The sequence below is a fragment of the Mustela nivalis genome (assembly GCF_964662115.1).
Source record: "Mustela nivalis genome assembly, chromosome: 6".
Lineage (NCBI taxonomy): Eukaryota > Metazoa > Chordata > Mammalia > Carnivora > Mustelidae > Mustela > Mustela nivalis.
Window position 1 is genome coordinate 83893717 of NC_139025.1, and position 15711 is coordinate 83909427.

General features: G+C 43.3%; 1 protein-coding gene and 1 pseudogene across 2 annotated transcripts in view; one reads left to right on the plus strand and one right to left on the minus strand.

Annotated features, from left to right (window-relative positions):
• Positions 1–711: 711 nt before the first annotated feature.
• Positions 712–15711, minus strand: part of STARD9 (StAR related lipid transfer domain containing 9) — a 129156-nt gene continuing 114156 nt past the window's right edge. Inside the window, exons 27-33 of the mRNA XM_082735356.1 lie at positions 4338–4455; positions 4026–4147; positions 3736–3800; positions 3359–3561; positions 3064–3161; positions 2740–2898; positions 712–2201 (exon numbers count right to left, since the gene is read on the minus strand). Coding sequence (XP_082591482.1) covers positions 2100–2201; positions 2740–2898; positions 3064–3161; positions 3359–3561; positions 3736–3800; positions 4026–4147; positions 4338–4455 — 867 coding nt within the window. The 3' untranslated portion in view covers positions 712–2099. The remainder of the gene's footprint in view (positions 2202–2739; positions 2899–3063; positions 3162–3358; positions 3562–3735; positions 3801–4025; positions 4148–4337; positions 4456–15711) is intronic.
• On the plus strand, positions 10465–11705 carry LOC309867096 (nucleoporin Nup37 pseudogene; annotated as a pseudogene). Its single transcript has one exon. The product of its transcript is annotated as a nucleoporin Nup37 pseudogene (transcript).

Below are 15711 nucleotides of genomic sequence, written 5' to 3' on the forward strand. Positions count from 1 at the left end.
AACTAGTGAACGAATTAGGTCCTTTTCGATGTATCTGCTGGTTGCGAACTGTCTAAAACAGTGGTTTTCAAAGTGTGGTCCCCAGACCAGCAGCCTCAGGATCACCTCGGACTTCCTAGAAATACACATGTGTTGGCCCCTGTCCAGGCCCACTCAGTCAGAAACTCAGGTGATTCTGAAGAGCCTGAGAGCCCCCCCTCACCCCTGCATCGAAACCAAAATATGACTTCCTCATCATCATTTAGAGCTGGGGCCCTGGACTACCTTGAATCCAACATCAGCCTCAGTTGATATTCCTGAGATTGCTGACTCAGGCCAGGTATGTGGCTCTAACGGTAAGGGGAATAGTGTCTGTCGCCTCTTAGTGACCCATATGATCGGATTCCCATTGCCAGCTCTGCCCAGAAGCCCAGAGGTGCTCACCTGTTAAAGAGCTTCTTTCCAGGGGGTTGTGGTTGCTGTTGCATGAGTAACTGCTCTGGTATCCTCTCTCATTTGTATATCTGGGCTACAGCTGGCTACAGTTGGGCAACTGATCAGGTTGCTGTTCGAGCAGAGTTGTGCTGAGCTCATGGGAAGAGCTCAGTGTATTTGTATGAACCATATATCTTCAGACTGGGCCATGAGGAGGTGTTGCTGTCATCATCTCCAGGCTAAATTCTGAACTCAAATGATACAGGAGTCTTCACTAAATGAAAGGACACCAAGGACTTCTAATTTACAAGTATACTCTTTCAATGAACAGAGATGGGAGTACATAAATAGGGTGTTAAATATACAAAAAAAAATTAACCAGAAAAATACACTTAAAGGCAATTTAAAAAGCCTTCAGTTTTACATAAGTAACAATCTGAGGTAAAAGATAAAGAAAATCCTGCGAACACTTCTAAAGAAATCTCTGCACTGTACCATACAGGAACCTTTTCACCACATCTTTTCCAACCCCATATGGTTGCCCTCTTCCACCAAAGACTCTGGGCACCAGAATGGAAGGTGGGACTCTCTCCCACCCCAACCACTTCCACATCACCATATGGCAAACTCAAAGCTCAAGTTCAGCCAGGCTGAGGTACAAGAAAACCAAGCCCATTCCCAGCCCCTCCTAGAATAGCCCATCCTACCCCAGTAGCAGGATGCCCAAGAGACCACTGAAGGCTGGCACCAAGGCCCTGAGGGAGGTGAGGAATGGAACTGAGTTTCCTCCTAACAAGTCATGTACTTCCTCTAGGAGTTCTAGTATCTTCTCTCCAGTCTTCAAAAAGCAACTTTTCAGCTTTTTAAAATTCCTCTTGTGTGGATAGCAGCCAACAACTAGCTGCTCATCCCTACCCCTCCTCAAAGACCTAGATTCCCCTTCATGACTCCAAATCTGTCCAACCTGCTTCTACAGTGGTCTTCCCATTTGAGCTCTGGAGTGATGGCTCCAAGACTGAGCATTGCTCAATACTTTGAATGAGGCAAAGACCCAAATGTCCTCTCCTGTGAGGGAAAGGAAAGGGGGGAAAATACAAAAATTAATAATAAGGCATTTTGTAAAAAACCAAAGGAGAAACAATTCTGAAACACTGTTGTGGTTTGTGCAGCTGTTTTTTTAAACCCTTTTTCTGGTTTGCTATTTTCTAACACTCCATCCCGCAGTGGAGTTGAACACTGGAGGCAGATTCCGAGCAGTGCTGGCCAATGGCTGCTTGCTTCCCTCCCTGCCCGAGGGCTGGGCCAGAGCCAGGAAGCATGGTGCCAGAGACCAGCCCTTCCCCAGTTCTGTTGGCTGCGTCCAATCCTGGTCTTCAAGCAACTTATCTGCCACCGGGTCCCAGGGGCAGGAAAGAAAGGTAAGGAGTCCAAAACAGTGAGTTGAGCTTCATTCACTCTGGCCAGCCAGGGTCAAAAGCTCAGGTCCCCTTGCTCTGCAGAGGCCCCAGCTGTGACCCAAGTACTGTTGGGGCTTTGCTGGCCACTCTGAGTGCTATCTGCTTGGTCAGCCACAGCTGGTAGACTTGCCTCTCCTTGCATCCCAGGACAGAGTGATGAGAGCCACCCTAGTGTCACTGGCGCATCCTGGGCCTGCAGCTCTGCAGCACCATCTTGACGGTATGATGCTAACTACCAAGGAAGGAAGCCAGTCTGGCTATCACCAGCGGCTGCTGTTTGATGAAGGAGCTCAGGAGCTGATGGGGAAAGCCTGGTGCGCCAAGTTCTACCTGAAATTAAGCAGAGAGGAGAGTTAAAGGTGTGAACAGATGCAGATGTTCCATTCCTGATGAACACAAGGAGCCACCCGGGGCTGTCGTAATGGGAAAATCTCCTCCGACTGCCTGCAGTTCCAGAGTTTACAGGCCTCTGTGCTCTGCTATTCAGATCTTGGCATGGGCTTCCCCTCCCGCTACTGAAGGTCATGGTGGGGAACTGGGAGTAGAGAGGAAAGAAACAGCCCAGGTCATGCTCACTCTGCTCTGCTGAGGCTGCTGCTCCTCCCTTGCCACGACTATTTCCTGAGGACACTGGCAACAGAGAGGCTGAAGGCTGCTGAGCTCTTTGGTGACTGAGCAACTTTGCCCCCTCCTGCCTTAATTCCCCAGAGACCACCCCCTTACTGTGACCCAAGAAGCCCACGTCTCTGGCTCTTGGGACATAGGGCCTGGGCACTGAAGGGTGACAAGCAGCTAAAGAGCAAACTCCCATGGGGTGCCAGGGTCAAACCAAGGCATTCCACGTAGCCAGCCACACAGGGAGGATCACCTGGACCAAGTAGATGACTCTGGTCATCTCCTTTCCTTCCACAGTGACAGGCTGTAGAACCCAGGCACTAGGCAGGATCTCCCCTCGGACCATCTCCCTCCTGGGTCTCGGCATGGATGTGTCATAAACAGACTGAGCTGCCATGACAGACAGGTGTCCCTGGGGACAGAGAGTGACAAGGGTCAGACAGGGACAGGCTCCAGTGAAGCCAGCCTCTAAGCTATCGTCATGCCTGCCCAAACTTCCTTTGTTCAGAGGTCCTGATGCCCACGATGACGGCCTCTCACAGCACCCCAGCCCAAGTTCTGCCCATAATATCTTTACCATCAGCAAGACAGGCACTTCTTTGGCTTCCACGCAGACGCAGCAGAAATCCCGGGGCTGCTTCAGGCCACACAGGGTGGTATTGCACACCAAGTATACTGGAGGGTCAGGAATGCGGAGAGTCAGGAGGTGTGTGTACAGACTTCCCAGCCCAGAAGCACCCCCGATATCCCATCGTTCTGCAGCCTGAGTGATCCAAAGGTCATCTGAGCATCTGGCCTCCCAAGAGGGCTGCCTCCAGCCCTGCTCCCTCTGTCCCTGGCCACAGCCCACGGGAAGCCTTCCCCGGGCTCACCCAGGTTGATGCTGTTGGTCACACGCTGATGCAGCCTTGCTGTCTGGATGGGTTTGTGGTACAGCGGCCACAGGGTCGGATCACTCACAGCTGCCCACACATGAGACAGTGGCTGGGACACCACGCTTGCCCCCAGGAAGCCATGCCGAGTAGAAGAAAACATCTTGTAGTAAAGCTGGACCTCCTGCTCCTCACCCTGATAGCTGGGGAACACCAAGGGTAAGGAAGAGGAAGAAGAGGTAAAAGCTGGGCTCCAGGGTCAGAGAGTCGCAGCTTGGGGAGAGGGGCTCAAGGAAGCCAGGGCAGAGAAGGGAAAAGAGAGAGGACCAAAAGGACAGCCAGCAGGCTAGGACAAGATGCTGGGCAAAGGCACTTACTTCCAGCCAGCTGCTGCCTGGCCGCTGAAAAGGTTGTGCAGATTATCAGAGCAAGCAGCCATCACCTGGAGACACAGCGATCACACCCACATTAGCAGGCACAGGACAAACCAGACCCTTGGATTAGCCAGTCACTCCAGCCAGCATGCACCCAATACCCCTTCTGTCAAGGAGAGCCACTAGCAGCCATGCGGCCCTCAAGTGCCCTGCTCTTTCCCTCTTTTCCCTTCCTCCCCACCCAGCACAGGTCTGATAAAGGAACCACGGGGAAAAGTGGAACAGTTCCTCACATCAGCAACAGAGAGGTCTATGATGTGCTTGGCCAAGTCCTGATAGGAGGAGGAGAAGCAGGTCCCCAGGCTGGAGAGGCTGGATGGAGAACAGCAGCAGCTGCCCAGGGAGGTTCTGTGGCCTACGATGAATGGGCAGAGGCTGTGAGACAGCATGATTATCCAGGCATCAGAGCAGCAACAGCCTCCTGAGGGACAGTGACTGGGGGCTGATAACCTCAGGCCAGTGACTCCCTAGGATCTAGGAGACCTCAGCCCCCAAAGTCCCCAGACCAGGCAGGTAGCTATGTGCCCTCAGCCCCCTCCACTCACTGTAAGCTAAGCTCTTCCAGGTGGACCCAGCCAGACTCAGGTGACTGTTCCTCACTGTGGAACTGCCCCGAACATCCCCTATCCAGGAGTCACTGGAATCAGGCAAGTTTATGTCCCCCTGCAAAAAAGAAAATACTCAGGATCAGAGCAAAGGCAGATAAAGAGAAAAGCAGAGCACCAGAAAGCCCATGCAGAATTATCTCCTCCAACTCTGAACTGTGCCAACAGTTTCCAACACAAAGGCTCAATCGTAAAAGATCTTCCCTGCTGGGATTACAGAAGGCTGGAAGCCCCCCCCCCCAAGAAGTTGAGAGCAATAGAAACCTGTCCCTGGATGATCTCCCCTTATGCTTCAAGCCATAGGCTCAAAGATGGCTTGTAGGAGAGTTCCCAAAAGGAACCAGAACAGACGCGGAGCTCAGAAGACCCAGCAGAGAGCATCAGTGGGTGTGGGAGTGGGAGGGCTTTTTACCATTGTGGCCATGGCTAGAGCTGGGATCAGTGGGATAGCAAACAAAGCCCAAGCAGAAAGCAGGAGAGGGGGAGGAAAAGCGACGGGCTATGAGAAGCCTGACCCTGGTGCCTCCACACGCGCTCCACCCCGCCCCGCTACGCCCCATACGGCGACTAAACCAAAGGTCCTAATTTGGAACCAGATGGGGATGATCCTCTGGATCTGCAATATGTTCCTTCCACCTTTATCTCAGCCAGCAACTCAAGGACATGACCTTGACTCCTGCTGGACCTAACAGACATCATCCATCTAGAGGCACCAACCTCTATCATCAGTTCTTAACCTGTTGCTACTCTAAGACAAGAAGAGGTGAACACAGACAGTTCCACCTCCATCCTTGCCTCCATTCCTCCTGCTGCAACATTACAAGTGGTCTCTCCTACTTTAGGCGGGTCCCTCTGTCTCAGACTGAGGTCTTGTGCCCTCTTCTTGGGAACTTTCCACTGCTGATCGTCTCCTCCTTCACCTGTTGCCTCTGCCTCACCTGCTTCGCTGAATGCTTCCTATAAGCATTTAAGTATGCAAACCCATTAAAAACCTTCCTCACAGGGGTCTTTGCTCTCCCACCCACAGATACGCTTCTTGAAACAACTGTCACCATTTGCCATCTCCCACCTTTTACTCCCTTTTGAACCCACTTAAACCTAGCACCTGCCTCACCACTCCGCCAAACAGTAAATCACCCAGGTTCCTGTGACATCCATGTGGCTAGATCTGATCCACAGTTCCAGGCCCCATCTTACTCAGAGTTCTCTCAGGAAGTTCTCTCAGAGAACTTCCACTCAGCCAGCCTCTCCCTTCCACTTGAGATACTCCATTCCGGAGTGCCCTGGCTCTTTCCTGGCTCCCTATCTCTGCGGTGCTCCTTCCCAATTTCCTGGGTTGGCTCACCCTCCACAAACAAAAACTGATACTCTAGGATTCTTTCAAGACTCAGGCGTAGGCCCTCTTTTTTCCCTCAATAATATACTCCTGGGGAATTCTGTCTTCTCCCACTGCTACGCTGATGACTTCAAAAAATAAATACCTATGGACCAATAAGTGGATCAATAAACATTGATCCATGGATCAATAAATATTGCTGAGTCAACTGGGTGCCATGTGAAAAAAAGGCTATAGCAGAGACCCATTTCATACATCATGCCAATACATACTCTTTAGGATTTGTGGCTCAAAAATATATGGAGTGGAGGAAAACTTATTATTACTACAGAACAATAAAAATTTAAAAAATTATCTCATAGTGGGGCTATGCCCTCCTAAACGGCATGAAACTAAACAGAAGCCATGAAACTAAAGACTGACGAACATAAAATTAACATTTTCCTAGTAGTAATAAATGTCATTAACAAAATAAAAACAAACACACGACTCATCTAGGAAAAAACCCACTGGTATCTCATATGACACAAACGGGTAATTTCCTTTATATAACAAGGGCCTCCAAAACCAAAAAGACTAATGGCGGGGTTGAGAGGGGGACATAATCCAGTAGCCCCGAGAACAAAGACAAAGGGTCTGAAGTACCTTACAAGGCGTGCGATCTCTGACACAAGGGCAGAACCAAACTGCAAGCCAAGACTAAAATGAAGGTTGTATTCTATGCCTCTCACCCTGGCAAAGACTGAAGAAAATAACCTTTAGCACAGTGGGCAGGTATTACTTAGGAGTGTAAACTGGCATACTGTGGAAATATTTACCATGTATTTTAAATTAAAAATGTACATATCCTTTGACCTAGCAAAGAACAGATGTTCTTTCGTGTAAGTATAAAAGCAATAAACAAACACTTTCAAATATGAACTCAGAGACCCTAGAGAAGGTGCTCGTGAGCCTTTCTGAAGAAATTACGGGGGAGGGATTGCCATGGTGGACTACAGAATGCTGGGCTAATCACTAGAGGTGAGCAGAGTCCATTTAATCTAGCGTAAGAACATCTCTATGCATGCAAACATTATAAACAATGTAGAAATACTGTAAAAAAAAAAAAAAGACAAGGTGGAAATACACTGGTTTCCTCATGTTTTATCACCAGGGTGAAAAGAAAACTGCTAAATCTAGTAATAAAGATTATATAAAGATACAAAAGTGATCGTGAAAAGAATTTTTTTCAAAACTTCCAGACTATCAGAAAAAAGACACACATATTCACCCTCAATGCAGAGAACATATAAACCACACGATAATAAAAAAAATTTTTTTAGATGTCCATGGGAATATTCATAACAAAAAAAACCTCAACAAATTAAAAAAATAGAAATCACATTTGTCTGAAATCATACATACTCAAACACACAACAAAAATGCTTAGCAAAATCAGAAAACACAAGAGCCTTTCTACAAAAAGTTTTTAAAAACTCTTAACAGCTGGGGCGCCTGGGTGGCTCAGTGGGTTAAGCCTCTGCCTTCAGCTCAGGTCATGGTCTCAGGGTCCTGGGATCAGGCTCTGCATCCATCGGGCTCTCTGCTCAGCAGGGAGCCTGCTCTCCCTGCCTCCTCCCTGCCTGCCTCTCTGCCTACTTGGGATCTCTCTGTCAAATAAATAAATAAATAATCTTAAAAAAAAAAAAAAAAACCACCACAAACCTCTTAACAACAACTGGATCAAGGAAGAATTACAAACTGAAATTGCAAAATTATTTAAAAATCGATAAAAATAATTTATGGGATATAACTAAAGCAGGGCTTGAATAGAAATTTTTAGCTTTAAATATTCACAACAATGAAAAAATGATAAATGAATGCTATAACAATTATACACCAATAAATTAGATAACTTAGATGAAATGGACAAATCACTAGAAAGACAGGAACTACCAAACCTGACTCAAGAAGAAATAGAATATTTGAACATTTAATGAGATACTAAATTAGTAAACAAAAAAATTCCCATAAAGAAAATTTCACAAGATCAGCTTCATTAGCTTCAAATCTACGAAACATTTAAAGAATTAACACCAATGCTTCACAAATCCTTCCCAAAAACAGAAGAGGGTATACTTCATAAGTCATTCTGTAAGTCCCTGACACAAAACCAAAGACATCAGAGGTAAATTACAGATAAATATCCCTTTTGCATAGAGACACAGAATTGCCAACAAAAATTAGGAGACTGAATCTAGCATCACAGAAAGAGAAATATACACATGACCAAGTATACAACATTCCTGGGATATAGTTAGTTCAACATACAAAAATCAATCATGCAATACAACATGTTAATAAAGGAAAAAATCCACACTATCATCTCAATAGATGCAGAAAAAGCATCTGACTAAATTCAACACCTTTTCGTGATAAAAATATTAAACAAGGCACCTGGGTGGCTCAGTGGGTTAAAGCCTCTGCCTTCGGCTCAGGTCATGGTCTCAGGGTCCTGGGATCAAGTCCCATATCAGGCTGTCTGCTCAGCGGGGAGCCTGCTTCCCACCCCCCTACCCCCTGCCTGCTTCTGTTCTGCCTATCTGTAATTTCTGTCAAATAAATAAAATTTTTACAAAAAAAAAAAAAAAAAAACAACACTCAACAAACTAGGACTGGAAAGGAATTACCTCTACCTGATAAAGATTATCCACAAAATACACACAGTTAACAACATACTTAATGGTGAAAGGCTGGATGGTTTTTTCCTAAAGTCAGAAACAAGGATGTATGCTCTCAGAGCATTTCTATTCAGCATTGAACTGGAGATTCTACTGAGGCAATTGGGCAAGAAAAAAACAACAAAGGCAGATGCTATGAGCTGGTACAGAATAACCTAAGGAATCTGCTAGAAAACTATTAGAACTAGTTCAGTAAGTGTACAGGAGACAAGATGAATATACAAAAATCAACTGTATTTCTGTAGAGTAGCAATGAACAAACTGAAAATGAAATTAAGAAAAAAAAATTTAAGAAAAAAATGCCTGGATGGCTTATTTGCCTAAGTGTCCAACTGCTGATTTTGGCTCTGGTCATGATCTCAGAGTCCTGAGATGGAACCCTGCATTGGGCTCGAGCTCAGTGGGGAGTCTGCTGGGGACTCTGTTCCTCCCATCCCTCCCTCCCTTTCTCCTTCCCTTTCCCTCTCTCTCAAATACATAAATAAATCTTTTTTGAAATTCCATTTATAATAGCATCAAGGGAATAAAATGCTTAAGAATAAATTTAACAAAAAAAATTCAAAACTCCTACTCTGAAAACTATAAAACACTGCCAAAAGCAAAGACCTGAATAGAAGGAAAGCTAGGCCGTGTTCATGGATCAAAAGACATTACTGTTAAGGTGTTTAATATATCCCAAATTGACATACAGAATCAGTGCAATCCAAACCCAAATCTCACCTGACTTCTTTGCAGAAATTGATAAGCTGATTCCTAAAATTCACATGAAAATTCAAGGAACACAGAATAGCCAAACAATCTTGCAAAGGAACCAAGTTGCACACTTTCTGACCTCAAACTTTACTACAAAGTTACAGTAATCAAGACAGTGGAACTGGCCTAAGAACAGACATATAATTCAATGGGATAAAATTCAGAGTCCAGAAATAAATCCCTACACTGATGGTCAGTTTATCTTCAACAAGGGTGCCAAGACAATTCAATGAGTAAACAATAGTTGTTTGAACAAATGGTTCTGGGACAGCTAGATATTCACATGCAAAAGAATGAAATATGACCCCTAATTTTGGCTCAATATATACAAATCTTAATTGAAAATGGATCCAAAACCTAAATGTAGAAACTAAAACTATACAACTATTAAAAGAAAATACAGGCATATTGTGGAAATATTGCAGGTCTGGCTCCAGACCACCGGAATAAAGTGAATCAAATTGATTTTAGTTTGTTTCCCAGTGCATAAAAAAGTGATGTTTACACTATGCTGTAGTCTACTAAGTGTGCATTATCATTATATCTAAAAATATATACGTAAACCTTAATTAAAAAATACTTTACTGCTTAAAAATGCTAACCATCATTGGAGCTTTCAGTGAGTCATAATCACTGACTACAGATCACCATAAAAAATATAATAATAATGAAAAAGTTGGCAATATTTCAAGAATCACCAAAATGAAGTGAACAAATGCAGTTAGAAAAATAGCACTGAGAGACTTGCTTAATGCAGGACTGCCACAAGCTTTCAATTTGTAAAAAAAAACATTATCTGTGAAGCACAATAAAATGAGGCATGTATGCCTATATAGGCATAATCTTTGTAACCTTGGACTGGGCAACAATTACTTAGATATGAAACCAAAAGCATAGGAAATAAAAGAATAAGTAGATAAAATGAGCATCATCAAAATATTTGTGCTTCAAAGGACATTACCAGAAAGTGCAAAGACAATACACAGAATGGGATATAATTTTTACAAATCATGTAATTGATAAGGGACTGGTACTAGAATATATAAAGAATTCTTAAACTTAACAAAAAGACAACCCAGTTATAAAATGGACAAAAGATCTTAATAGACATTTATCCAAAGAAAACATACAATTGGCTAGTAAGCACATGAAAAGATGCTCAAAGCCTTTAAACATCAGGATAATGCAAATCAAAACCACAATGAGGTGCCCTATCACATCCACTAGGATTACTCTAAATAAAGAGAAAGGTCAGATTTCCTCTGGCCAGTTTCCGACAACCTGTTTCGTGACCTCATCCAGTAGAAGGCTATTTTATTTTTACAACTGCTCAAGTATTGACATACAAGATGAAGCAAGATGCCACAAGAAATGCTGCCTACACTGTGGATTGTGAAGATTATGTGCATGTGGTAGAATTTAATCCCTTTGACAGTGGGGATCCAGGAAACCTAATTGCATATGGTGGCGGTAATTATGTGGTGGTTGGCATATGTACATTTCAGGAGGAAGAAGCAGATGTTGAAGGAATTCAATATAAAACACTACGAACATTTCAGCATGGAGTCAGGGTCGATGGCATAGCATGGAGCCCAGAAACTAGACTTGATTCATTGCCTCCAGTAATCAAATTTTGTACTTCAGCTGCTGATATGAAAATAAGATTATTTACTTCAGATCTTCAAGATAAAAATGAGTATAAGGTTTTAGAGGGCCATTCAGATTTCATTAATGGTTTGGTGTTTGATCCCAAAGAAGGCCAAGAAATTGCAAGTGAGTGATGATCATACCTGCAGGATTTGGAACTTGGAAGGAATGCAGACAGCTCATTTTGTTCTTCATTCTCCTGGAATGAGTGTGTGCTGGCATCCTGAGGAAAGTTTTAAGCTGATGGTTGCAGAGAAGAATGGAACAATCCGGTTTTATGATCTTTTGACTCAACAGGCTATTTTATCTCTTGAATCAGAACAGATGCCATTAATGTCAGCCCATTGGTGCTTAAAAAATACCTTCAAAGTTGGAGCTGTTGCAGGAAATGATTGGTTAATTTGGGATATTACTCTTATCCTCAAGATAAGAGACCTGTCCACATGGATCAAGCCTGTTAATTCAGGTGGTCCACAATTAATGAGAACTTGTTTGCAACCACTGGTTATCCTGGCAAAATTGCAAGCCAGTTTCAAATTCATCATTTAGGACACCCTCAGCCTGTCCTCATTGGTTCTGTAGCCGTCGGATCTGGCCTTTCCTGGCATAGAACACTCCCACTGTGTGCAATTGGAGGAGACCACAAGCTGTTGTTTTGGGTGACTGAAATGTAAAACAAATTTTCTGTGTACCTTAGATCCATAAACTTTGTATTTTTAATACATATTTTGGAGAATTTCTTATTTTTGTATCAAATACACTGTAAACTCTAAAAGTGTCCCAATTGTTGTTTCTGTTAAATAAAATATTAATGGTTTGAAAAGTAAAAAAATAAAAATAAAAAAAAATAAAGAGAAAGGTGTTGGCTGGGATGTGGAGAAATGCAATGCTCATATACTGCTGGTGGGACTTTAGAATAGTGTAGCTTCTGTGAAAAATAGTTTGGTAGTTGTTAAAACCGTTGACACACGCAGTTACTCTATGACCCATTAACTCAACTCCTAGGCATATACCCCCAAATCATGAAAAACTATGTCCATACAAAACCTTTTTCCTTTTCAAGATATTGGTCAGAGAGAGAGATCGTGTGGGTGCATGCAGGTGCATGAGCAGGGGAGGGAGCAGGCAGTGGGAGAAGCAGGCTCGCTGCTGAGCAGGAAGCCTGGCAGCACGATCCCAGGACCCTGGCTGGGATCATGACCTGAGCAGAAGGTAGATGCTTAACTGACTGAGCCACCCATGCACCCCCCAAAACTTTTTTTTTAAGTCAATAAGTCTTTATTTAAGGAATTTTACATGTGATTCCTCCTAGTGCCAATCACCATAGTTCCTCCAAAGTCAGAATCATAATCTTCAAAACAGCCCCTTTAAAAAAAACTTTTGTTCAATCCACAGTTGTTGCTGTGAGTCCGGAGTTCCTTCAGTTGGGCTTCTTTGACCTCCACTTGAATATGGACATACTTCAAAAATCCCCCACCTCAGTTTGTTTTGTGAGTTTGGTGAGTGCTGTGAAGTGTGTAAACCTGGTGATTCACAGACCTGTACCCCTGGGGATAAAAATATATGTTTATAAAATACCCAACATTTGTAGCAGCATGGACGGGACTGGAAGAGATTATTATGCTGAGTGAAATAAGTCAAGCAGAGAGAGTCAATTATCATATGGTTTCACTTATTTGTGGAGCATAACAAATAGCATGGAGGACATGGGGAGTTAGAGAGGAGAAGGGAGTTGGGGGAAATTGGAAGGGGAGGTGAACCATGAGAGACTATGGACTCTGAAAAACAATCTGAGGATTTTGAAGGGGTGGGGGGTGGGAGTTTGGGGTACTAGGTGGTGGGTATTATAAAGGGCACGAATTGCATGGAGCACTGGGTGTGGTGAAAAATAATGAATACTGTTATGCTGAAAATAAAAAATAAATTAAAAAAAAAAAAAAATCCCCCACCTGTATTTTGAGATCCAATTTCTCTATGGCCATGTTCAGGGTCAGTGAAGATGGATCTGCGTGGTTCTCAATTTCAGACACCCTCTAAACATGAATGAGTTCAAACGCTATTCACTCCTAAACTATCACACCCTAGAATTGCACAGATTGTTGGGATACACCCATACCCAAGATTTTAAAAATCTATTAGGTCTTTCACATAGTTTTACAGCAGAGAGACATCTTGCAGTTCTTTCCCACAGACCTAACACACAGCTCCCACACCAAAACTTAATGTGAATGTTCATTATTAGAATAGCATTATTCAGCATTATTCAGAATAGGCAAAAAGTAAAAACAATCTAAATGTCCATCAACTGGGGCGCCTGGGTGGCTCAGTGGGTTAAGCCGCTGCCTTCGGCTCGGGTCATGATCTCGGAATCCTGGGATCGAGTCCCACATCGGGCTCTCTGCTCAGCAGGGAGCCTGCTTCCTCCTCTCTTTCTCTCTCTCTCTCTCTCTCTGCCTGCCTCTCTGCCTGTGTGTGCTCTCTCTCTGTCAAATAAATAAATAAAATCTTTAAAAAAATAAAAAAATAAAAAATAAATGTCCATCAACTGATGAATGAGTAAAATGTGACCTATTCACACAATGTGTTATTATTGATTATACTGGAATGATAGTCTGATACATGCTACAATGCATAAGAACCCTGGTGGGTTGAGTTACTGTCTTCCAAAAGTCCTAACCACTCTTTGTGAGTGTGACCCTGTTTGGATTACACTGGACGTAATCAAGTTATAATGAGGTCATACAGGATTAGAGTGGGCCCCAAATCCAATGACTCGTGTCCTCTAAGAAAAGCAGTGAAGACAACCGAGACATACAGAGAGAATGCCATTTAAGGGCAGGGGCAGAGGTAGGAGTGTACAGTTGTAAGGCAAGGATTGCCTGCAGCGGCTGGAACCCCAGAGAGAAGCATAAAACAGAATTTTCCCCACAGCTTTCAAAGGAAGCATGGCCATGTCGATGCCATCATTTCAGACTCCTAGCCTTAAGAACTCCAAGAAAATAAATTTCTGTTGTTTTAAGCCACCATGTTTATGGTAATTTGTTACAGAAACTGTAGGAAATTAACACAACCCTGAAAACATTGTGTGAAGTGAAAGAAGCCAGTCACAAGGGACCAAAATGTCCAGAACAAGCAAATCCGTAGAGATGGAAAGCAGTGCTTACCTAGGGCTAGGGATGATGAATTTGGGGAGTGATGACTAATGGCCACGGGGATTCTTTCTAAGGTAATGAGAATATTCTGAAACTGATTGTAGTGATGGATACATAACTCTGTGAATGTACTAAAAGACAATGAATTACAACAACAACAAAAAATAAATGAATTAAAGTGCTCAAAAAAAGGAAAGAGATAAGGGCACAAGACTCAATGTGAAAGAACTACAAATAAGGAAAGCTGGAACAACCTGAGAAATGAAATAATAATATTAGAGGGGTGCCTGGGTGGCTCAGCTGTTAAGCATCTACCTTCAGCCAGGTCATGATCCCATGGTCCTAGGATCAAACCCCACGTCAGTCTCCCTGCTCAGCAGAGAGCTTCCTTCTCCCTCTGACCCTCCCCCTGCTTGTGCTTGTTCGCTCTGTCAGATAAACAAAACCTTTTTAAAAATGCTACTATTAGATTATAACCCACAGAATAAAATATATATGAGTCAAAAACTGAACAACTTAAATAACTGAATAAATAGGAGAGAAGAATACTTCCTTACAGAAAAATTCTAATTAATAAATGAAGAAGAGGGGCACCTGGGTGGCTCAGTGGGTTGAGCCTCTGCCTTCGGCTCGGGTCATGATCTCAGGGTTCTGAGATCGAGCCCCACATCGGGCTCTCTGCTCAGTGGGGAGCCTGCTTCCCCCTCTCTCTCTGCCTGCCTCTCTGCGTACTTGTGATCTCTCTCTCTGTTAAATAAATAAAATCTTTAAAAAAATAAATAAATAAATGTAGAAGAAATGAGGGAAATACAAAATTGCCATTAAAACAATTACCATTTTAATTGCCATTAAAACACCTGTGGCTCAGTTGGTTAAGCCTCTGCCTTCAGCACAGGTCATGATATCAGGTTCCTGAAATCGAGCCCTACATTGGGCTCTCTGCTCAGTGGGGGCCTGCTTTCTCCTCTCTCTGCCTGCCTCTTTGCCTACTTGTGATCTCTCTCTGTCAAATAAAAAATTAAATCTTAAAAGAAAACCACAGTAATAATTTTTTTCAAACAAAATACCCTGATGAATGCTCAAATTAGTAGGCAAAAGCTTGAGGAAAAGCAGGATACTTGCATAGTTTAAAAGTATCTCTGCCAAAATGGGGTTGGGAGGGAGACCAACCATAAGTGACTCTTAATCACACAAAACAAACTGAGGGTTGCTGGGGAGAGGAGGGTTGAGTAAGGGGACTGGGGTTATGGACATTGGGGAGGGTATGTGCTATGGTGAGTGCTATGAAGTATGTAAACCTGGCGATTCACAGACCTGTACCCCTGGGGATAAAAATACATTATATGTTTATTTTATAAATAAATAAATTTAAATTAAAAAAAAAGTATCTCTGCCAAATGTTTACTAATTATAAAGAGAAAAATAGTAACTTTGAGTAGACAGCTCCTAGACATCACTGTAACCTCAAGGTTAACACCACCAACAGGACATATTGACATCAAGCACCCTCTGCTATAATGTACTAAGGATAAGGCATTTGCAGGAGACAGTCTTACACAACAGTATCATCTGTCATTGGTCTAAAACTCTAAGGGATGTCCTGTGTTTTTCTTTGCTTTATCTAGCAACCCCAAATGAGAAGGGCACATCGTTACTGTGGTATTCTTGCCAAAATGCATAACTTCAATCTAATCATGAGAAAATAA